This window comes from Podarcis vaucheri (assembly GCF_965113315.1).
Source record: "Podarcis vaucheri genome assembly, chromosome: 5".
In the NCBI taxonomy this organism is placed as follows: domain Eukaryota; kingdom Metazoa; phylum Chordata; class Lepidosauria; order Squamata; family Lacertidae; genus Podarcis; species Podarcis vaucheri.
In genome coordinates this window covers 63,945,291-63,970,787 of record NC_138763.1, presented here as the reverse complement: position 1 = coordinate 63,970,787, position 25,497 = coordinate 63,945,291, and the positions used below count along the sequence as shown (strand labels likewise).

At 40.4% G+C, this 25,497-nt stretch overlaps 1 protein-coding gene across 1 annotated transcript in view; it reads right to left on the bottom strand.

The window, feature by feature from the left end:
- Positions 1 to 25,497, bottom strand: part of ADGRA1 (adhesion G protein-coupled receptor A1) — a 322,886-nt gene that overhangs the window by 216,050 nt on the left and 81,339 nt on the right. The window contains exons 3-4 of the mRNA XM_082225336.1: positions 7,700 to 7,771; positions 3,425 to 3,496 (exon numbers count right to left, since the gene is read on the bottom strand). Coding sequence (XP_082081462.1) covers positions 3,425 to 3,496; positions 7,700 to 7,771 — 144 coding nt within the window. The remainder of the gene's footprint in view (positions 1 to 3,424; positions 3,497 to 7,699; positions 7,772 to 25,497) is intronic.

Genomic DNA, 25,497 nt, shown 5'->3' with positions numbered 1-25,497 from the left:
GGTACCACTGTATCTGTTAGTTTAGGCATTGGTTAGCAGCTATCTTGGAGGTAGGAACAGAAATGACAACTGCATCCCTGTGGAAGTCAATTTTGGGGAGAGAATAAAGCTGGGCGCTAGGCTCTCATCTCTCCCGAAATGCTCCCAGGGACTCTTGTGTGGCCCTAGCCCTTTGCCAGGGATTCGGACAAAAGCATGGCGAGCCCCTGGATTCCTTTAATGGAATACCCTTGCAACAGCAGCATTGGAGGGGCTGGCACAGCCAACCACATCCCCTCCACCAACCAAAAATTAACCAATGCCTAACCGGAACCTTACAAGTTGTGACAATTTGCTACGCAGTAGGCAAAACCCAAATGGCACCAGCCAATCAGCCAAATGGTAAAATTCTTACCAGGCCCCTGCCCCAAAGCAGATGACCCCATGACAGGCATAGCAAGGTCAGCGCGAACAAACCCTAAATAAAGGGAGGGTATGAGGGTAATCTGATGTGCGCAGCGAAAAGAGGAAGCTCAATGTTGCGCACAGGGAACATATATAGCACCCCCATCAATCAAATGAAATTGCAACAATAAATTTTCCCCAGCAACAATTGAAGGTGTCCAATCAAATTTGTGGCCATCCAAACTAACCCGCCCAGCAACAGGGGATGTCATGGTTGCTCCCACCGCAACACGTGCTCCCCATGAAGGAGAATCCACTTTCTCATTGTTCCTGTACAACTAATGTTATTTTCTCCTACTACCTTCACTCTCCTTCCTTATTTCCCTAATATGCTTCCCAATCTAATCTCTAAAGCTCAATTGCTCCTCTCTGCCTTCGACACCACTCCCTTACCCCCAACCCCATGGTTTTTCACTCTGGCCCTGGCCTATCCCACACTTCCTGATTCTTCCCTATTGGTTCTCATTAGCAAGTGACCTCATTTCCTCCTTTTGCCCTTTATCAACCACTTGGCATAAACCTCTTACCTTTAGCCACAATTCTTGAATTATCACTATGTCAAGATTTCATTTCGATCATATATGGTAATACCATATTTGCAAATTAAGGAAATGGGTATCTTAATTTGTGCTTTAAGGACATTTATTTATTTATTTATTTATTTATTTTATTTGTAAAAGTAAAAAAAAAAAAAGAATTTTACACTAATAAAAAAGAAACAGAGGAAAAGAAGTACCGAGACTGCATGTGTACATAGCAAACAATTAATCAACTTAAATGAGTGCCAAACAACACACTGACTACTTCATTAAAATTGATCAGTCTGTGATAGTGCCTCTGAAGGTAACCCAGTGAGAAGATTATTAGTTTTTCTGAACGGCTCATTTGTCTCCAAATTATCAATTAATCTGGCAATCCCTTTATAATTCTACTACCATTTTGATCTTTCAAATGCTTTTCAGGACAATAGAGGCTAGAAATTAAAATACTATCAGCAGATGAATATTAACAACTGTACAGTACAGTTATGAGATTGTTCAAGGTATGTGAGATACACCACCAAGTATTAGACTTGAATGCAGAAAAAAGACTGAAAGTAATTCTGTTGAAGGAACACATGCCATGCCCCTGAAGATTCTGCTTAAATCTATTTGGATAGATTCAGAACTGTGCATGAGGCAAAACTGTTGTGTGTGGATCAATTTGGTGATTAATGTAATATGGTGGAATATAGACCTTCCTGACATATCCTAGAGTTAATATAATCAAATCACAGATGCTATTGACCTGATTGCTCACAATCTTGGTTTTTGCTTTATGCAAGCTATACACAAACACCTAAACTTCTATTCCTGTTTTTAAATATTCTGTTACCTTTTATACAAAACACATTGTGCCTGCACTTCCTATGTAATAGTTAGGAGATAGTACAGTCATACATACACACCAGAAGGCAAGCTTTTACATACTGGTTCAAAAAAAAAAAAAATGTCCTCTCCCTCACACCTTATGTTGCTTACATACCACTAAGAGCTTTGCAAGTTCTAGTTTTACTTTTTGCTTAACAGTTTTCAACATCTACTTCAAACTTAGCATATTCAAACCGTACAAACATTAAATTTTTTTGAATGGTTTTTGCTGCCTTTGGGTTTTGTAGTTGGCCCTGGCGTCATTTGCCCCACTGTCATTTAATCTGATTGGCTGCAGCAACACATATGATTTAGTGTCATCACTTCAGACATAACATCATGGCAAAACCTTGGTCAAGGAGTCATCCCAGACAATGGCTTGAATTTAATGTTGTGCTGAAAAGTTCCAGCTGGAACTCTTTCATCATATTCATTGGAGGCTGGGTGTGTGTTTGTCTGTGTGAGTAAGAGACGGGGAAACAAATTTGAAAGGAAAAGCTCAGTCTTTGATGGGCTGGAGCAGGCATGGCTGAACTCGGCTCTCCAGGTGTTTTTGGGACTACAATTCCCATCATTCCTGACCACTGGACTTGTTAGCTAGGGATGATGGGAGTTGTAGTCCCAAAACATCTGGAGGGCCGAGTTTGGCCATGCTTGGGCTAGAGGATAACCTTCAGGTCAGGGGACTTAACATTAATATCTGGATGCACTGAAGGTGTCCCCCCTTTAACTGCAAAGACAAATGTACACACACACACATACCCCACTTGTCATTGTGGTAAGTGGCAGCAGCAATCCTAATCTGGTCCAGAGTCATTCCTCCTCCTTTATGGAAGGCTGCTATATCACAGTGTAACACCCTTGCAGTTACACTCTTCAGGTAAAAATGGCTGTCACCAGTCCTGGATAGGCACGGTCTTTTATTTTAATCCCACAATGCTCTGGGAGGGATGCTACACTGATATAGCATCCATCCAGAAACGTCTGAGGGGGTGTGGGTAGGAATGACCCCCAGATGGGTTAGGAACTCTGCCACCACACAACACAGCTGGGAGAAATGAGGTTCAAGAGAATGATGACAAAGAAGATGAATCAGTTTTTAAAAAATGGTACTTCGAAAAAGCAGCAGAGGCTTCCACAAACAGGAAGGAAAGAAGCAAATTTCTTAAAGCAAACTTCTGCACCGTCATCTCCCTACCAGTGCTATTTTTCTAGAAAAAGAGGTTCCAGAAGTCACCATGAACACATCCCTCAGTCTCTTATAATGGCAATGGGGCCCACCTGAGAGCTGCTGGAACTGAGCTCTGGCGAGTTTTGACCGAAAAATAGCCCTGCATAACCCCATTCCAAGGGAGGTGGTAGTTCTCGCAGCACTCCAGGATTTTTCAGAAGGGGGGAAACTGAGACCCAAGAGTGCCTGTTCCCAAGAATGTAACTCCATTCATGTAACTCTGGATAAATTAATTTAAACTCTTAGGAAAGTTACAATTCCTTTAAGGCATAATGATGAGTCGGTTTTCCTAATTGCAATAGCTGGTGTTTTTGATAGTTTTGAAAAGTACAATACTCACAATTTATGAAGGTTTTTAAGGCCAACAAAGATTTCAGGTGTTAAACAGCCAATTCTGTTATTAGAAAGATCCCTAAATAAAAAAGGGATAGCATTAATGAAGGGAAGTGCAAAATCATGAATAGTCTCGTTAGCATTTTATCCTCATACAACCTTTAGACAGCTAATACAATTTTAAAAAGGATAACTGTTTTCTAAAATATAAGATTTATGCAAAATATATAGAAAACACAGAACTAATACTTTCCAGACAAGTATTTCAATAAAATATGTTATTGTATTTAATCTGACTTCTTCATAAATTAGTCATATGTATAGAGATCTCAGAAACGGATGAAAAAGAAACTCCAGCCCCCCACAATGCCAATTTTTAAAGTAATGTTAAAGAGATCATAATCCACACACAAAATGAATGGGTACTACCTGATCCAAAGCTGGGGGCAGCCAGGAGGTTTGATGGATGCAAGGGGTGTGTGTCTTAAACAAGGGAACTAAAAGTGTGTCTGAACTAGAGCATCCATCGATCATCACCTAATGCCTTATGTCTTGTACCACCAGCATTCTAGGCTCTCAGGAGACCAGACAGAACAGGCCTTAGGGAAAGGTACCCAGACTCCAAACACTCTGCACCACTCTTAGCTTGAATGTGATCAGTTGACTCTCCAAACAAACTGCAACGCCATATAGCTCATACAGCCGCTGCAACCTGGCAGTAAAGCCTCTACTTTTTGTTTCAATTCACTGCCATGGCTCACTGGTTCAAGGGTTACTGCCCTGGATTGTGATACCTGCCTGTCTTTGCCCTACTCAACACTGTATTGCTGCCTTGGAATTCTTATGCCAGGCTGTTATTCTGTTATCCTGGCTCTTTGATCCTTGTCTGACAGATCTCCTGCCTAATCTGCAACCACAAATGTTGCCCTACTCTTCCTTAACCCACTCACAGCTCAACTTCATCAGCACCCATTTCAGAACTAGGAGAGATGGTTCAACTTATCTAAAAAATATTTTAATACTAGTTTGGTCAACTGATAGAAGCAATAGGATCTCGGGATTTAGACTAAATTTAACCCAGAGCTGGTTTATAAATAATCTACTTATTTATCAACACTTACAGTCCACCCTTCCTCCCAAAAACTCAAATCAGTCACTTTATATACAACTCTGATGAACATTTGGCTAATTTGGGCATCAAAGCAGAAAGCTGCATTGCTGAATACTTGCAGGATATGCATCCCTTTTTCTCAACATATTCAGTGTAGCTATTAACTGAGACCAATTATCTAACCCAGTCTAAGGGAACTTTCTGTGTTCCTATGAGTCAGAACCAGTTCAGGAAGAGGAAGGTTTGAGCATGATGGCAATCTCGATTTAGGGGGTATCAGCTGTGCATGTCAACACAAGAACTAATCACAAATGTGGTTCACCCATCTGAACCTGATGAGACTGAAGTATATGCAAGGTGAGCTGACCTGAAAATGAACCTATATGGAAATTGATATTGCAGAGTTTGTGCAAAAATCTGTGAATAGTATAAAACTCCTGTGGGATTTTGGGCCTCTCTCTCTCTCTCTCTCTCTCTCACACACACACACACACACACACACAAAATTGTGAATTATCCCACCAAAAAGTAAAAGTGCTCTTCAAAATCTCTAAATCAAACACTAAAATCTAAATAAAGTTTGATACTTATACTAAAATCTGAACATGTTTCGTTTTCAATTTTTAAAGAAATGAAAGGGTATTTAGCAACCAAACCAAATCCCAAAATATTTAACTGAATGGGCATATTAGTTAAACCAAGATCTGCAAGTTTATGCTGCTCTTTGTGAATTGGTTTGCCAAAGTGATGGCAAAACCTCTGCCATCAGTGCTATCTCCACACCCAATATGTTGCATAGGTTTTTAACAGTTTTTCTTAACAAGACATCAACAAAAAGAAACAGTTTGTACTAGCCTGCTTTTGGATGCCTTTCTACTGTTCCTTATTATTTCAGACCAAATTTACCTCATGTCACACAAATCTGGTGTTCATTTTTTTTGCTGTAAATATTTATACCAGAAATGTTGACTCATGAAATTGATCTTGTAAAACAACCAGACACATGGCCTGTGCTCAGATTTATTTTTCCTCGTAGACATCATTTTATGTTAATCCACGAGATCTCTTTCTCTGCCATTGCAGATACTAAATTATCACAGTACAGTCAGTCAGCGAGAAGGCTTCCAAATGAAATTGTTAATTTTATGTAGATTTGGCAGCCTGTGGTTTTCCAACTGACTCACAAAGCCTCATGTCACTTGCAAGACGTCTGTGTTACATTAACTTCAGCTGCTTACTATATCCTCTGTGGAAAATATATGAATGAATAGGAAACAGACTAAAGCACAGTCTTAAAGAAGTTAGCAGCCTTCAAGCACCAATTGCAACAAGAAAGCCATTCATTTATCTTGTAATGTAATCTTCTGTTTCCTAATCAGGCAACAGAAATAATCTTTTCTTTTCTTTTCTGGAGAAACTCATAATTATTTAGAAATAAATTATAATCAGGCTATTCACTGACTTTAAGATATTCCATATTGCATTGAAAATAATGTCTGAAACTGGTAAACAACCAGAAACACATTGTATGGAAGCCCAGAATAGTGATTATTTTTTATTTCTGTCTCTAGAGCGCCTGCTGCAGCATTTTTTCTCCAGTTATTTACAAACCCAGGAGCTTCTGCTCTGTGACCTTTGCCTTCACGGTTCTTTTGCTTGTGGCTGAGCAATATTGAATCACAGCTTATACAGCTTCCCCATTCTCCCCACAAGAGGTCAGGGTTGTGTTATTAGAGTACAATCATCTCCATAGCAATAAGACTCAATTGTCATCATAGCGTTTTCGCAGATTTACAGTGACTCAAAGTGCATTCAGATTCACAGAGCAGATCTATTTGGAAATGTGCATAATTCCTGCACATATCTTGCTGTCCATACACTGACTTTCCAATTTTCAGAATCACAAAGTAGATCTGTTTGGAAATGCATTCAATTTTTAACTAATATATTGTCCAGTCTGTATCGCCTCCATTTTTGAAGTACAAAACCTGTGCAATATTTTTGTTGTTGCTGTCAAAGCCCAACTGTATTCAGGAAAGGCAATGACTATTATACTTATCCTCCTAGTGGTGCAACAATAAAATGGCTAGCACATTTGCAAAGCTAAGCAGGGTCTTGTATGGTTTCAAACTGGATGGGAGACCACGTGCTAAGATTCCTGTATTGCAGGTGGTTGGACTAGATGACCCTCAGAGTCCCTTCCAACTCTATAATTCTATGATTCTATGGATCCATAGCTGTATATGCAGTTCATGGAGTAAACTAAGAACAGATAGGCAGTACTACTAGGGTGGTCAAATATATAGGACAGGACTCCTGCACCTTTAATATTTTATTTATTGAAATGTTTAAGGCTTGCCCTTTTTCTTTTTCTTCTTCCTATCATCATCATTATCATCATCATCAACAACAACAATTATTTATACCCTACCCATCTGACTGGGTTACCCCAACCACTCTGGGCAGCTCCCAACAAAATATAAAGGGACAAAATAAAAGCTTCCCAAAACAGTCATATAATTGTCTAACTCTCTGACATCTGACAGGAAGCTGCTCCACAGGGCAGACACAACTACCCTATGCAATATGCCCAGAAGTTCTGATGGGTTTGTAATGTGTATCAAACTAACTTTAAAATGTATACACAGTAACTTAAAAATACGTATTTAAATTGCACTCCAAAGGATGGGAAGAATGATTTTTTTAATCAGAGGCAATCAAATTACCAAATATAGCATATTTTACAAGAAATTAGTGATTATATCATTTCTAGTAAAAAGGAAGCTAAAGAACTATATAAAGCATATAAACATCACATAGTTGGTAATTAATATGTTGATTATCAAGTATTATGTTGATTATCAAGTACTATCAACTACAGATGTATATATTTTTACACTTAACTGAGCCCTCCTTGGAGCTTAAATGTTAATTTTAAATCATCGTAAAGTTCAGAAGAGTTATCATAGAAACAAATTTAAACTTGTCCATGTAGATAAAGCACAAATCATGCGTAGAAAGAAAAATCTCAAAAAGAATCAAACAGCCCTATATGTAGTTCATATGTCCTACATGTTATAATTGCTTGGTGACATATTCCAAATTCCCCAAGGACAGAAATGTCAATATGAGTACAATTTCTAAGGTAATTCAGATGGAATTAATACTTACAGACGCTTCAGTTCCGAAAGTCCATAGAAGGCCCCAGGCTCAATAGTACTAATCAAGTTATTCTTCAGATCTCTGGAGATACACAATAGGAAAAGCAATTAATTATCAGTTTACATACAGCTTTTAGTCTCAAACACAAGCAGAAAAAGAAGATGGATGAAGGCTGAGAATTCTTTAGGATTTATTGAAGGTAATAATAAGGAGGGAATAAAACAATGTAGTTGGGGGTATTATTTTGGGGGGCTGAACATAAATTGAGGGGAAGGGGAGATAAGAGGGGAAAAACTTTACTTTTGTTTATTTCCACCACCCAAGTTAAAAGTCCCAATTAAAATGTACAGCTTTACCAGCTGTAGGGAAAATGCATTATTAAGATATTCCATGAAAGGCAGTGAAATAATGACAGAAAGTCTACATATTGATTTGCTTCCTGATCACGCACAACTTAATGATGTATATGTGCACTTGCATACTCAGGAAGGAGTACACTGAGCTGCAAGTGCACATATGTATCACTAACAGCATGTACAAATCTCAGGAGACTCACAAAGGCACACACTTGGATAGAGTTGAGGAACTAAATAGATTTGCCACCTTTGATCTCCAGAAACAGATGCAGAAATGCTTCATTGGCCCTAATGACCTTGCATACTACCAACATTGAACTTTGTGTTTGAATCAGTGGTATCTGAGACAGATATCAAGATGACAAGGCCAACAAAGACATTAAAGAGAACTGCATGGTACACCCCACTCTAACATAGCACCAGTACAGGCTTCAGTTGGCTGGGTTGCACATTTGAATGCTCATACGGTACATAATTGTGTGTGTGTGTGTGTGTGTGTGTGTGTGTGAGAGAGAGAGAGAGAGAGAGAGAGAGAGAGAGAGAGAGAGAAACTACCATGTAGCAGGAAAGCTAGACATAACTTTACTCCCTGACATGCACACATGCGTGTAACATTCAAATATATGATCTCCCACAGTCCTTCCTATGTGTTTTATTCTTCTTTTAATATTCTGTTGGGAGCCTCCCAGAGTGGCTGGGGAAACCCAGCCAGATGGGCAGGGTATGTATGTATGTATAAAAAATAAATAAAATAAAATAAAATAAATTACATCAGTTCACATAGGCAACAGTGGCTGGAGTGGTGGTTCTGCAGAACTGCCCTCTTAACACTAGCATTGCTGCAGTTCACCAGTAAAGTGCTCAGGATGCAGTGCTGGACTGGTTCTTTCTGTGTATCTGCACCCAACCTGCCCTGCCCCATCCCAGTGCCATCAAGCTAAGCTACAGTGATGCCAGTGCCAGGAGGGCAGCTCTGCCCCACCACACCAGGTGCTAATGCACATGCACATTTTTACTTCACCGTGACGGTGTAGTCTTTTGAGTGGCTCCCAGTTATGGGGAAAGCAGATCCAGCTTGTGAAAGGTAACTTCCCAATTACAAAGCCACCATTATGGTCTTAAGTACCTAGGACAGGTGAGATAACACAGGTGCACATCATAAGGTGATTTTACAACTACAGTGGTACCTCGGGTTAAGTACTTCATTCCGGAGGTCCGTTCTTAACCTGAAACTGTTCTTAACCTAAAGCACCACTTTAGCTAATGGGGCCTCCCACTGCTGCCGTGCCACTGGAGCACGATTTCTGTTCTCATCCTGAAGAAAAGTTCTTAACCTGAAGCACTATTTCTGGGTTAGTGGAGTCTGTAACCTGAAGCGTATGTAACCTGAGGTACCACTGTAGTGAGAAAGAAGCTATTTTGTCAAGGGCCAACTTTCACTTAGAGGTCAGAGTAAAACAAATCCTGTTTTTGGACAAGGCCTGAAGAGAAAAACCAATTTATCTTGACTCAATCCGCAAGCGACTGTGTTGAACCTCTTACTGTAATCTAATTCAGTCATTACAGTCTTAATTTGAATTTCTTTTGTTCCAGAATGGTGACTCTAGAGCAGGCTTCCTCAAACTCGGTCCTCCAGATGTTTTGAGAATACAATTCCCATCATTCCTGACCACTGGTCCTGCTAGCTAGGGATCATGGGAGTTGTAGGCCAAAAGACATCTGGAGCGCCAAAAAACATCTGGAGGAAGCCTGCTCTAGAGTCTCTTCAAAGGCTGAAATGTCTCCACACTGTCAGATTGTGCCCATTTATTCTTATGGGAGAGGCTCCAGCATCCCCGTCGAAACAGTTCCCACCCGCCTCTTCAGGGCTCCCCTCCTGCCAGCGTGGTGTAGTGGTTAAGAGCAGTGGACTCATAATCTGGTGAACTGGGTTCGCGTCCCCGCTCCTCCAGATGCAGCTGCTGGGTGACCTTGGGCCAGTCACACTTCTCTGAAGTCTCTCAGCCCCACTCACCTCACAATGTGTGTGTTATGGGGGGAGGAAGGGAAAGGAGATTGTTAGCCACTTTGAGACTCCTTCAGGTAGTGATAAAGTGGGATATCAAACTCTTCTTCTTCCTGCCATGCACAGGAGGCCTGGGAGGCAAGCTGCATGCCTAGGCTACGCAACTGAGTGAAGGAGAGCGCAGCTAGGAAAGATGGAGGTGCAGGAGGGCAAAAGCAAGCTGGCCGTATGACTGAGAGAGAGCAGCACAGGGGAAATAAGGAGGAGGAGCCTCACATGTGCCTCCTTTCATTTCATTCCATTCCCCAAGAAGGCCTTGGCTCCCAAAGAGGGTTGCCATGCACTGCGCTCGCTCAGCCACCCAGTTTAGAGAAGCGTGTACACACACCCAACCTCACAACACCACCAGCAAGCAACTATTGTGTCACCCAGGACGCAGGAGCGCATTAGTCGCCCAGGGCACAGGAGAGCTGTGCGTGCATGGGCCAAGTGGATTCTAGGAAAACAAGAAGCCGCTGGCAAAGCTGCGCAGCTCCCCCACTCGCTGGGGCGCCCCTGAGAGGCCAACGCTGTGGTGCAACGCGCCACTAAGCCCTATGGGAAAGACGGTTCTGCTAATAGCACACAATGCTCATACTTAGGATAGTTGACAGCTCGCTTCATGTGACTGTGCAAGATTAAGTTTCTTGTTCTACTAGAATTAGATGGACTTTGCACAAAACATATTTGACAATGCAGAGGACAAATAATGCACTTGTATTGTGACTTTGTTTTTCCATGGGATGAACTTCCCCACCCCAAACACTCATGCCTTGCTCACCATTAATTCCTTCTTTCTTTAAGCTTATATCACATTTCAGTGCCTGCCATTTGCCAGAGAATTGTATCACATCTGTAATTAACAGAAAGGTCCATCTCCTTCTCTTCAGCTGGTAACCAAGAAAGTCATGCATGTATAAGTTCTTAGTTACACAATCTTCTAATGACCAGCCACGGAGGAAAAAGTCAAAGGAAGAGGTGCCAAAAGTTGCTGGTCTCTCAGCTGTGCCAGTGGGATGGCCTTACATCTCTCCTGTCCTCTGTTGCAACACTGTAGCTTCAAATGGACTCATGTCATCTATACATATGTCGAACTCATGCAGTTCACTAGATAGACTCCCTGATCTTGAATGGTGAAGGAGAAGTTAGAAGGTTTCATCCCCACCATTGTGAATGCAGAATGAAAGAAAATGTCACATGTTTACTTAAACATTCTGCTGCCTTTCCTTGCACCCTAATTCTTAAGCAGCATTGTGAAAATGTGCAGTGTGAAAACACACACACAAAAATTAGTACCAAGCAAATTTGAAATGGGTCCAGTGTTGACTGCAATTTCCAACCCAATTATGAAATGGACAGTGGTATAATTGTGCATTTCTGCAATAAATAGAGAGGGAGTTTTAAAAATGCACTAGTGTAGAGATATATACAGTGGTACCTCGGGTTACATACGCTTCAGGTTACAGACTCCGCTAACCCAGAAATTGTGCTTCAGGTTAAGAACTTTGCTTCAGGATGAGAACAGAAATCGTGCTCTGGCGGTGCGGCAGCAGCGGGAGGCCCCATTAGCTAAAGTGGTGCTTCAGGTTAAGAACAGTTTCAGGTTAAGCACGGACCTCCGGAACGAATTAAGTACTTAACCTGAAGCACCACTTTAGCTAATGGGGGCCTCCTCCTGCTGCTGCTGCTGCTGCTGCCGCGCCGCCGTGTGATTTCTGTTCTCATCCTGAAGCAAAGTTCTTAACCCGAGGTATTCTTTCTGAGTTAGCGGAGTCTGTAACCTGAAGTGTCTGTAACCTGAAGCGTATGTAACCCAAGGTACCACTGTATAGATATATAGTGTATATATAAAATAAACACTGAATTCATGTTTAACATTAACCTTTTAGACACGCAGTATCATGCAGTATAAATTAGGAAGATTTACTAGCAGAACTTTTCCATTATGCTCATTTACACTTTGGACTGTCTTCACGCTCTTACCATAGCTTCACCTCACGTAATCTTCCAAAAAAAAAACACACCAACCTGAAAATTTTCCTGACAAGTTATATATGCAACATTTCAGTAACTCTGACATTTGAGACAGCTTCCCTTCTTTTACAGCCTCTCTGAGGGGAAAACAGTGTAAAGCTTCTGAGAGAATAGAACTGGGAGGCTGAAAATTCAGATGACAAATGAGAACTTAGTGGCATTACACATGCTTGCACCCTCAGCAGTTGTACACGCAATCATAGAATAGCACAGGTTTCACTATAGATCCATGGTGTGCTAACAGGGTAAGTGCAATCACATTTGAATGAGAAGCCAGACATATACAATTCAGTGTTGGTATGTTGTTATTTCTCTTTTGGCAATACTTTTAAATCAGGTCTGAAATCCCTAACAAAAGAGTGTTTCTCATACTGTCACTAGTCACATTAGTTTTTGAAATCTAACTACAAGCTGCCAAGCCATTATGGCCAATCATCTGAGTTGATGGGAAATGTAGCTCAACACTAGGTTGGCTGCCCCTGATTCATATCAAATGATATGATTAGTTGATCCCTTAAAATACTTGCATTCAAGGTTCTAGTAACATTTTACTGTATACCAACAATGGTTTGTTTGCTTAAAAATAATTTGGCCAAGTTATTATACCCAACTGCCCAGTCTTCTTGCATTCGTGTAGGCTGCTTTGGGGGTTGTTTTGTTTAATCAACATTTGCCCTATGCTCAGCATGGCTCTGTTTTCTAAACAAAGACACAAACCACCATTTAATTTTATAAAATGATACCAGTAATCCCCAACAGGTGATGGCAGGAACAGAGCTGTAGTTTTTGAACAAAGTTGAAAAAATGCTGTGGCCATTTAATAACCCCTTTAAATCAGAGGGCAGACAACACAAGTGTTCTTTGTTTACTTAGCAGTAATCCTTGTAATTAAAATACTTGCCTACAAAAGCAAAGATTTAAAATGAGCACCAAGAAAAATCTCAGTAATTTATCCAGAATTTCCTACAACCTGGGTCAGAATGACAGCTCCCAGACTTGACTGCAGCAACACAAATGGAAGTTTGTGCCATGGCAACATATGGAGTACCTTATATATCCAAAATATATATAAACCCTTCACTAAATGACAGAATCAGCTCATGAAGACAATTATTTTTATACCATTCATTAAGAACATTTATATCTTGTTTGGCCACCAACAATTTAAAAGGGGCAGGGGAATCCATTTCCAAAATACAAACCAAAACATAACTGGTTGGATTCAGATTTAGTTGTGCATTTATTTCAAAAGGGCTTAAGGCAGCCATAATCATAATAGAAAGAGTACTGTTAGATGATGTCATCAGGAAGGGACAGCTTTGTTTAGAGTTAATTGAGATAAAGCTATTGAACAAGTCTCAGCTCAAAGGTTCCTGTGCATCTCCTTCCCAACTTCCGCAGATGAAACAACCTGGCTTATCAGGTTGTTCAAAACCTAGGTTCATGGTTTGTTTCCTCAAAACAAACCATTAGTGGGGGGGTTTCTTGGCTTACTTCTCATGGCTGGTTTGGGGAAAACAAACCACAAGTCCAGGATCAAATGACATAACAAGTCAGACTCTGGCCTTTTTGTTTAACTGAAGTTTAGGAATCGGGGTGGAATACGCTGGGAACTTCTGAGCAGCACCATGCTGTTTGTTCACATAAAACAAAAAGTTGGTTTTAAACTATGTTTAAATGTGTTGTGCAAACTGGGCCAAAAATGGCAGAAGGCAAACCTCCCAGGGCAAAGAATTAATTCCAAAGTCTGGGTGTAGCACAGTGGGTGAGGGGGAAAGGAAGAGAAAGTGGGGAGCTACACAGGCGCAGAATTAATATTTTAATAACATGAAGAATAAGATATCTGAACAAATAAGGAATGAAATGTGACAATCCCATTGCGCTCGAAGTATCACTCTTCTGCAGGGAATCAGCAGAAAATTATGATAATGTAAACATTGTAGCAGAATAAGAACTACACAGTACGGGCAACACTAAACAACTGCAAAATGTCAACACTCCAAGATGTATTGAGGAGAAAAACATAACAAAATATCACATATCTATTCAACTACAACTATTCTCCTGTTAAAAAAGGAAGAAAGGAAACAAGCTTTCTCCATAGAGACTTAGCCTCAGTTTCTGCTAAATACATACCTTAGCTGATGCTGGGACTAGTCACTCCTGCTTCTATCAAACACAATTTCTGGCCTCAGCAGAACACAGAGCCTGCAGATCTAAATGCCCAGGCCATATTGTATTAAGAGTAAGGTACCCTGAACCCAAACATTTTTGGAACTTTAAAGTACAAAAACAGCATTTCGAAATGGATTTTGAAATGGACAGAAAGCCAATGCAGTCATTGTTAACACGAAAGTCTGCCCCATCAGCTACTTGGCCTCAGCATTTTGACCCAGCTGCAGATAATGCATGCTTTTTGAAGGCAATCCCACATATAGCACATGTTAATTGTCCAAATGAGAAGTAACTAATGGCCCAAATGGTTCACCATTGCTATATCTGATGACTCAAAGAAAGGATGCAGTTGTTGAACCAGCCATATGTAAAAGCACTTCAGGTAACATCCTGGCTCAAAGCTGAGCACGTGAGTTCTACCAAAGTATGAGTTCAATTCTACAACAGGACTGTCTCCACATCTAAAACATGTTTTACTCCCATTCTCTGAATTACAATCTTAGATACCATGCACACTTCTGCCTTATCTGGATTAAGTTTCAATTTATTCATCCTGTCATTATGGATTTCAAAGCTGACTGAGGACTTCAGCATCTTCCTTGGGATGTGATGGCAAGAAGATATACAGTCAAGTGTCATCAACATGCTAATGACACCATACCCTTGATCACTAGACAATCTCTCCCAGGTGTTTCACGTAGATATTAAACAGCATGGGGGAAGGGGGCAGACAAGAACCCTGTTGGACAACCAAAGTGCCAAACTGAAGTCCCTCAGAATCATCTTCTGGAACCAATCCTCCACATAGAACCTGGACAACCATAAAATAGTGCCCCAAGTCCCATCCCAGCTAGGTGATCCAGAAATGTGGTCAATAGTATGGAAAGGTCCAGCAGAACCCACAGGAGTTCATACCTCCAACTTTTAACATAAGGCTGTTAGAACTGAAACTATACAATTCATGCGACTACAGATAAGTTTACAGCCGCAAGTCTGATTATAGCAAAGCACCTTGAACTGTCTGAGTTTATTGCTCCATGACTGTGATACAGATTGTGCAGCTGCCAAACATTCTACCATAACATCCACCAGAAGTAAGTGTCAGTCATTATGAGAGAAGCAGCACAAGCAGGTTTGTTCAGAGGTAAGTCTCATTGAGTTCAACAGGGCTCACTTCCTGAAAGCATACTGAGAACTGCATCCAAAGTCATGGTTCCATTGTCATACTCTGTGTTAATTCTGTTCACACTTGCCTTTCCTCCTCTGCTGCAACTACTAAAAATGAAAAAGAATACAGAACAAGAGCTGTAAGAACTGCCTAAGATCCAGATAGAAGGATGATTCTTAGACCGCCTGGTAGGGATACACAGCATGAACAAATTACAAAGCCTATACATAACATCCCTATTGCTTTCTAACAAGGCAATTGGAGCAGTCTTCAGATGGAGTAACAATTTGAAGTACAAGAAATGCCCAAGCTCTGCACATACAGACATCCACACCCGTATTTATGCTGCCAGAAAACTCTTACATTTTCTTGCGTAATGCAAAATTATCCATGCTTGTTGAACTCCAGAGAAGAATAGTGTAGCCTGTTTTGTGGATAGGGTGATCTCTATCTTATCCTTTCAAGAATCTGTGCTTCAACCTTAACCAGCATTCAGTTTTATTTTCTTTTGGCAGTCTCTTGTTATTCACCCCATGTAAACATAAATTCTAGCCTAGTTCTCAGAACTTTCAAATTGCTGTAACTGTGTAACCGGCTGTAGCTCTGTCCAGAATAGCATGTTCAGCCAACCTTTGTGGAAAACCTCCAACCACTTGGGAAAGGAACTTTTGCCTTCTAACTCTATTAATCCTCCAAGTTATCAGAAAGACCTTATTCCCTCATATGATCCTGTCTGGGTTTTTGAGAACTTCAGGTGAGGCCTTTCTTTTGGTCCAACCACCCTCACAGGAATGCTTGGTAGGGATGTGGGAGAGGGCCTTCTCAGTGGCTGCAATGAGACTTTGAAACTTCCTCCCCAGAGAAGCTAGACTGGCTCCCTCCTTGCTGTCCTTCTGCCAGCAGAAGGCCTTCTATTTCAACAGGCTTTGGGGAACTGACTGCTTTTAATGAAAGGCTTAGTGCTGTGCTTTTTTTTATTGTAATTACTGTTATGGTTTTTGTGTGTGGTGTGGTGTGTTGTTGTTTTTTGTGGTTTTTTGCATAAAAGCATAACAAATTATCCAAACAAACAAATCATCTTCCTTGTCCCCCCCATTTTTTCACTCCCACCCCAACAAACCCTTCCTCCCTCCCCCTATGACTTTCCTCAGCCACCTTCTCTGATTTCTCATCCAATATTAACTTCTGCATATTATAAAACTGTATACATCCTTATATTATCTATGTTATCCCTCAATAAATTTGTGTATGTTTATTCAAAACCTGCCAGGGAGTCCAATTCATTTTGTTGTTGTTTTTAAATAATTTGTGAAAGGTTCCCATTCTTCTTTGAAGTCACAGTTGTCCTTGTCTCGTAGTTTGCATGTCAGTTTCGCCAGTTTTGCATAGTTTCTATTGCCACTGTTCTTTTGTCGGGGTTTCCTCAGTCTTCCATCCTTGTGCAATCAAGACTCTTGTTATGGTTTTAATAGGTTTTATATACATATATCGTTTTAGTTCCATCGGTGTTTAATTGTTTTTTATTTATTTATTTTCTATGTTCTTAACAGTTCTTATTTTCATCTGTAAGCCGCCTTGAAGCCCATCAGGGAGAAAGGTGGGGCACAAACAAAGAAGTACTCAGGATGGAAGTCTTTTCATTGAGGGGAAAATAGGTAAAGATAAAGGGACCCCTGACCACTAGGTCCAGTCGTGACTGACTCTGGGGTTGCGGCGCTCATCTCGCTTTATTGGCCGAGGGAGCCAGCGTTTGTCCACAGACAGCTTCCGGGTCATGTGGCCAGCATGACAAAGCTGCTTCTGGCGAACCAGAGCAGCGCACAGAAACGCCGTTTACCTTCGCGCTGGAGCGGTACCTATTTATCTACTTGCACTTTGACGTGCTTTTGAATTGCTAGGTTGTCAGGAGCAGGGACCAAGCAATGGGAGCTCACCCCATCGCGGGGATTCGAACCGCTGCCCTTCTGATTGGCAAGCCCTAGGCTCTGTGGTTTAACCCACAGCGCCACCCGCATCCCCGAGGGAAAAATACCCTGTCACTAAAAGAGATTTCCAGTTAGTCTTCACTGCCCCTCCTAGTAGGTACTCAGCAGGAGAAAAGTCTGCTCACCCTTCTGCTCCTCCCTACACATCAAGGAAGCAACAGAATGTCCAAATGTGGAAACACCTCTATACCGAGATCCCTGGAAGGAACCTTGAGCTTTGATTCTGATTTATTTACTCAGGAACTGACTACATAAGAAGCGCCCAAAGCCAAAGGGCCAGAAAACTGCAAGTGAAAGCCATAACAGAGCCCACTTATGCTTCTAGTGCATGTCATCTGTTTAACCTTTTGTACTACACAGACTTCTGCAGTACGCCAGCTGGAATAAAACTATGCATGCATCAAGACTTGGCTATTGGAAGAGCTCGACTCTCTTTTTTAACATCATGTTTAGCTGCGCCAGCAATGCTTGCCAAATATGGACATGAACTGTTATACATATTTTCTTAGTATCGCAAAATATTCAAGGAAACAAATCTTAGCAAATTTCGCAACGAGTTGATTTATTGCTATGAAAGGTAATTTAAAAATCACTATGTGCTTATAGGGTGTGGGGAGAAGGATGATGTTAAGCTATTATGACCAGGAACAGAAAACCTTTAACAGAAAACAGAAAAAGAGTTACTCGGATCCAAAATGCATCTGGAAAAATTGTCCATTGCGCCTCATCAAGGCCAAAGGAGGACATCTGGCTTCTTGATTTTTCAAATTATTTTTAATCTCACAGGACATTTGACCGAACACTGTTCCCAGAAAATCGCAGATTATATACTGCCCACAGCCTTGGCACTGGATGGATGAACACATTCTGATGATGACCATTGTACAGTAATGCGACAGGCATTTAACTCAACAAGCTTTCTCTATCTAAATTCCTTTGCAGACAGAGAAAGATGCCAAGAGTTATGACAAATCCTTTCTGGTTTTATGTTCTATTTCATCATTTTAGTATATTTATTCTTTTTTAAAAGAACACATGTGCACTTGCACAGATACATACAGGTGGGCAGACATTTCATAGTAAATCTTAAAACTGTTTTGGAATACTCTGAATGTCCCTTAAAAGCTTTTCTGTGCAGTTAAATAAGGAAACTAAAGCAATTTATCCACATATTTTACATGTTCCATCTCGAAAAACAACTGCTGAGCTTGGCAATAAAAATTAGTAATGTTTGGTACTAATTACACCAAGCAGCAGCAAAGAGAGGCTGGGCCACACACAGAGCACTGGCTGTGGCCAAGCAGAGAGAGAGAACCTGAACCATTTTAAGGAGCCATTTCATATAATATAACACATTCTTTTTAAAAATAAAAATCCCAAAATAACTAACACTTATGGTTTAGTATCATTTTGGCAGAGATTTCTAAGCCGAGTACCAATGATGTATCATTTGCGGTGTGGGTGTACACATCTGGCTGCATGACCTGAAAATAAATCAAAACCAAACTACTGTTATAATCCAGCTATAGGAAGCTACATTAAGTCAAGCCATGCTATAACAATTACACTGTTTATATCAAGGTTGCAAAGCCACTGCCAGAACCTTTATTGGAGAGTTAGATCTCTATTGCAGTTTTATTACTGTTACTGGAAAGATAACAGTACCACAATTTTAATTAAATATATTGTTGCACGCCATCCCAATCTCTAAACAGTGCAAGATTTTAGGGTTCCCAGTCACCTAGAATTCATGTTTCCTTTTGGAAATGAGGCATAGCAAAGACTGTGGTGTCTCTATGATTTATGGTTTATGATTTATGGTATATATAACCTGAGGTTACGAATAGTGGGGTTCACAGCATTAACTCTCCAAGAAGGTCTTGCTTCTTCCATAGACGCAGCCTAGGATAAGATTCAAGCAGAAATCCAGCATCGTGCCCTGTCTCTCTAGTTCACATTGCAACAACTCTAATCTCGCTAAGCCTTGGCTTTATCTGTTGAGGGAAGGAAGGGTCCGGTCCATTTGCCTTCTCAGACAAAGTCCCTTGCTCTTTTGTTCTTCACTCAGCCTATCATTTCACCAGGAACCTTAGCTTGGCTTAATTAGCTCTTGACACTTGCTGATTCCAGGCAATTAGATGTGTCTAGTACACATGGGTCTTGCAGCCAGAGTTCTAACACATGTAACCTTGATTAAATTCTAGCACTTACTGGTTCTGGAATTTAGAAGTGTCTAGCATCCACAAACTCATAACACTAGATAGTGGTGGTGCTGGTGTGATGGAGCAAATAAGAAGAAACAGCTTTGTTGTAACCAATTATTCTTGGATTTTAAAAAGAGTTCCAGCCACTCCTTGTGATCTTAAGGCAGAGTGAAAATTCTGGGTTGCACTTATATGTGGATTTTAAAGAAAGCGGAGGAATCTGACCTCTTGGTGATTCAGATAAACTTCGCGGGCACTTCACAATACCTTCTGCGAACCTGATTTAAGGCAAACAAGTTACTTTGACTCTTCTCTAAAGTTGATCTCAAGAGTCTAAATTCATTGTTTCTCTTGGGGATGATACAGCGCAGGCAGCTCTGAAAATAACTTGCTGCAACAAAATCTACTACTGTTGCCAGAGATCTCAATAATTGATGCTATGCTATCCTCAGAGATTTCGTTCTTTCTTGGTAGGCTGTTTTCATTTCAGCTGATGCTCAGAACTGGGGAAAATAAAACTGTTTAGAAACAAAGGTCTAAATCAGATTGGAGTTAAAAGGGGACATGAAATGCTGGAAACTATCTAAAGCAACCTGAAACACCTCCTTTTTCCCTTTTCCTTTTTTGCTTTGGTAGTTAGGATGTCCTGGCTGAGACCCACAAACCTCAACCTATTTGATTTTGGGCTACTTGGACAAAATTCCTCAGGAGGGTGGATAGTGAGGGTGGAAAACCAACTGTGTTGAATAACAATGGAATACACAGAGTTCAACCTGGTTCATAGTCTTGACTTAAGCATAAAGTGTTACAACAAATGGCTATCTGATTCTCTCTGAAAATTTCCAAGCTAGCAAATTCCATGGCCTACTTAAAGAGATGTTTCTTTCACTGCTGGCCTGCTTTTGCAGTTAAATCCCAATGCATATAGTTAAAGCATTTTTTAAAAATGCCATCATATGCAGATTCCCAAATCTCAAATACTGCTATTTAACTGGCTACATTTCGTAAGTCTGTTTCCCATCTGTACAGCATGTAGTGCTCATAGGTCCACCCTCACCCCTCCTCTTTGGCTGATAAGTGGTGGGAAAGGGCAGCTCTCGAACAATGACCTTCCATATCTGGCTTCCACTCAATGCACACTAACCCCATTCTCCCCCCAGTTTCACTACACTGTTACAGCTCATTAAATTCCATTGAAGGATGAGAACTCTGATGTGCCACTAGATGCACACAGTTTGTGTTTACCAGCTGAAACACTGTATGCAGTGTTGCTTACAACACAGTCCTCTAACGCAGAAGCTATCGTGCTGGCTACCTCCGACAATTTATCTATTCATATCACGCTGGAACAGTGGCTGCTTTAAAACCATTGCTGCCTGTGCTAATGGGGCGGGGGGGGGAGGAGGAATATTAAAAACCATCACAGTGAAATCTTTGCTGCCATGAAGGGGTCATTGATCCAAGAGACAAACAACCTAGTGTTGATGATTTAACAAAACATTTTTCACAGAGATTACATGCTCATCCATCAACTTACAATATTTTTCCCATTACCAAAATAAATGACCACTACCCCCCTCTGCTCCACAGTCCGCCAATTATAAGAATTAGCAGCTATATTGAATCGAATGCAGAAATTCTTACATTTTTATTCCAAGCAAAGGCTTTTGTAAGTGCAAAGACAGAGGGCAGGGGCAGGGGTGGTGATTCACATTTAAAACCCAGGCACAATGTTCATATTACTGACTGGGAGGAAAAGAGAACATAGAAGCTTTGGAAGTTCCCGGCACTGACTCTGTGAAAGAACCCAGTATACAGAGTGACCAGCGCTACTCTGGGGCTTGAACCTGAATGATGTCCTGCCCAGCTGGCTTTCCAAGACAAGGAGGAAGTTTATAACTTCTTCTCCAGGGTTCAAAGCCAAGTGAGGTAACTCTTTCTGGCTACAGCATGCATGACATCCTTGACTGAACTGACACAAGACAGACCACTATTCTACATTACAGCTATTCTGCCATTGCTGCTTCCAAACAACATCTCTGACCATTAGCTACTATGGTGACAAATCAGGTCTACTTTGCCAGCTCTTTACTTATGCAAAGACCCCGTCCTTCCTCAAAAAGGAATGTGCCCATGCTAAATACTTAACAAAAGAACACTACCACCCTGGATTGACTAAGATTAAGATTATGATTTCTAAATACAAATGTGATGAACAGTACAAAAACAACATATAATTCACTACTTGACAAAAAAGGGGGGAGAACTGGAAAAAAACCCCATTCGCATTGGTCAGTGCAAGGTGGGGCAGGTTTTGATCTATGTGCAGGACAGCAAGGGTCACACATCCCTAAAGGTGGCTACTATTCACATGAGACAGAGGTGAGCTACTTTGGTTAGGAAGGAAATCTTTCACATTAATGCTCCAACTACATTCAGCAAAGTGCATAAAGCTGTAATGTTCTGTCATCTGAATGACAAGGTTCATCAATAACACTTGGCAGCTAAGGAGGGGGAATCCTGGTAAATTCAGACATCAGCTCCTGGAAGACTACTGAACATCTGTAACATGCATATTTTTACTGAACATTTAAGTGCTGAAGCTATTTTGTTTGGAAGATCAGAACAGTGATAAATGAAATTATTTCATTATACCTACAATTTATTCTTGGTTTCACATTCCTTATCATTAAGTTATGAGTTCAGGACAATCATTTGCCATAAATTATATTGCAAGCTGATAAATATTTTTCTGCTAATAGCTTAGCTGGATTGTCATTCTGTTGATGTGATTTACAAACGCTGGAGTACAAGAAGTTTCTCTTTCATTTCTACTTTAATAACTTATTTTTATATCTGCCACAATGTTGCATATTTTGCTGTATTAAAACACAGAATTCTGTCTGTTCATCAACAAACAAATATGAGAAATGAATTTAAGTGACATGAAGGAAATTAAACATTGTCATCTTTTCAGTGGATTATTTGTTGGTTATATTTCATATTTTTTATTACCAGGCTTTTGTGATAGTACTCACCAATATGGCGGATCCACCTTTTTGCTGCCTATGGCAGCCATTTTGGCACTTTTATCAAGATTGCACATCATTTTCTTTTACCAAAATAAAAACAAAACGCAGTCTATTGCTGTACTGCGGGTGATGCCTTACAGAATTTCATAACCAGTTATGTACAGGTCTCCACTTTCAAAGATCCTTCAGTCTAAAATAGGCAATTGGGTAAAATAAATAAATAAAGAGAAGGAGAGAGAGAGAATGTCACAAAACTGTAGAGTTGGAAAGAACATCATGGGTCATCTAGTCCAATTCCCTGCAATGCAGGGTCATGCTTTGGTCTTTGAAATTTCAGTGGTGCCTTCTGCAAGGCCAAAATTGGGTCTCCCCCTGCACACACACTTCTTACCTTCTATTCTGCTCAATTCACTATGCCATAGTTGCAGCACCCTGTGGCGCCTCCTAGGCTTTGCGCCCAGTGCATCAGAACTAGTCACGCTGCCCCAATTCCACCTCTGGCAGGAATCTCAGCTAAAGCATCAATATTCAGATAGTCATCCAACCTATGCTTAAAAACCTCCAAGGAAGGAGAGTCCACCACCTTCTGAGGGAGTCCATTCCATGGTCAAACAGCTTATACCATCAGAAAGTCCTTCCTGATGTTTAGTCAGAATGCCCTTTCTTGATAAGTGAATCCATTTGTTCAGATCCTAGCCTCCAGAGCAAGAGAAAACAAGCTTGTTCCATCTTCCACGTGACAGCCCTTTAGATGATGGCTGTCATATCTCCTCTATGTCTCCTCTTTTCCACACTAAACACACCCAACTCCCTCAACCACATAAAGCTTGGTGTCCCTTGATCATCTTGGTTGGATCCTTTTCACATGTAATACTGGAAAGCCAGGTGTCCTTCATCTTATGTATATTTGTGCAACTGATTATTCCTGCCTAAGTGTAAAACCTTACATTTGCCCCACCACCACCATTGAAATCAGAAGGCTAGTGAGGGAGAAACCTTGCCAAAACAACAGTTAGATGTAGTTAGCTAAGTTGAGAATTATCATAACATGGATTCAGATTCCCTTTCTTCTACAGATGAGGCCAAGGGCTCAAGATGAGGCCTCCTCACCAAAGAAAAAGCCAATAGCAGTTTTCATCATCCTGGAGACATAACTGAAAAGTAAACTATCTGTTGAAGAACAGACCATTTATCCCAAATCAGCAAGATATTGTGTATAAAATGCAATAGTACTGAACAACCATTGTGTTGGTCTTACTACTGCTCCTGATGCTAGTATCTAACTTCACTGGTGGTATCCAATGGCTGTGTGTTATATCCCAGAGGATATAGGGTCATTTGGACCCATAAGCACAAACCTAGGCAACCCCATAATAACACAGCATTAGACCATAGGATCAAACCATTATTTGTGATAGATTGTGGTTAGTATAGAAGTTTCTTTACAAATTCCTCGCATTCTTCAGCTAACAACATGTGGTAGAGGAAACTACTCTTTGTAGTCATGTTCATTCTGCTTTATTTGAGCTGCTATCACAAAGTTCAGGAATGGGAATTAATTATAGATATGTCACCTGGGCTTTTGCCCAAGTATCGCATCCCTCTACTCAATAAACCCCTTGACTCTCTCAGCAGAGTCTTTATTCCATCTAAATGTTGGTCTTAAAATAAAACTTGCAAGCGAAAATAAAATGTATCCTGTAAAATATGTTCATTATGATTGGGTTGCCAGTTTATTTTTTGGAGGAAATCATTTGAATCCAGTTAACTTTATGATCTGCTAATTATTTGGTGACATACAAGCACTTCACAATAGCAGCTCTTCATATAGCTAAACTGTGAACATAATTCAAAAGTAGTATTTATGGCATTATATTTACTACAAAATTACTACTACCACAGAATAAGCTCTAACCAGCAAAGCTCTTATTATTACAAAAAAAAGGTGGAATGTGTTGTGTTTATTGTTATAATCTAGGCTTTATTTCTTGATCTAATCAAAGGTGGCTTAAAAGATTTTCTGCTCATAAAAATTACTAATTACCTAAGAATGCATTAGAACTTGACAGTGCTGGGCCTTTTCTTTACTAGCAAGTCCATCTGTATCAACTTGACATGGAAATAAGATAGTAATAACATAGCTCATCCTGAGGGTTCTGGCATTTATTAAAGTAGAACTCAGAAAATTAATTATTCTTTTATATATTCTAGTTCAGCTGCTTTATTGTTTTCTCACATTCAAGAGCAACTTATAAAAAGAGCCTTTTTATTAAAACATTAGATATCATAATCTGAAATATGAACTGAGGGCTGCATCTGACTAAGTCAGCCATAAATTTGTCCACTTATTTCAGTGGGTCTGCACTGCATAGGTTTTACTTGGGTACAGCCCTTAGCTTGCTTATGTTTGTACCTGAAAACAATTTGCTATCTAGTCATCCTTGCAACGAAATAACTGTTGGTATTCCTGCTCACTAGTATTTTAAACATCTACCTATATTACAGTGGTACCTCGGGTTAAGTACTTAATTCGGTCTGGAGGTCTGTTCTTAACCTGAAACTAAACTGCACCACTTTAGCTAATGGGGCCTCCCATTGCTACTGCGCTGCTGCTGCATGATTTCTGTTCTTATCCTGAAGCAAAGTTCTTAACCCTAGGTAATATTTCTGGGTTGGTGGAGTCTGTAACCTGAAGCGTATGTAACCTGAAGCGTATGTAACCCGAGGTACCACTGTATACACAAAAATAACACAGTAGTTTATATAGGTTTGTAGTATATAGGTTTGTAGTTTAACAATAAACAAACAA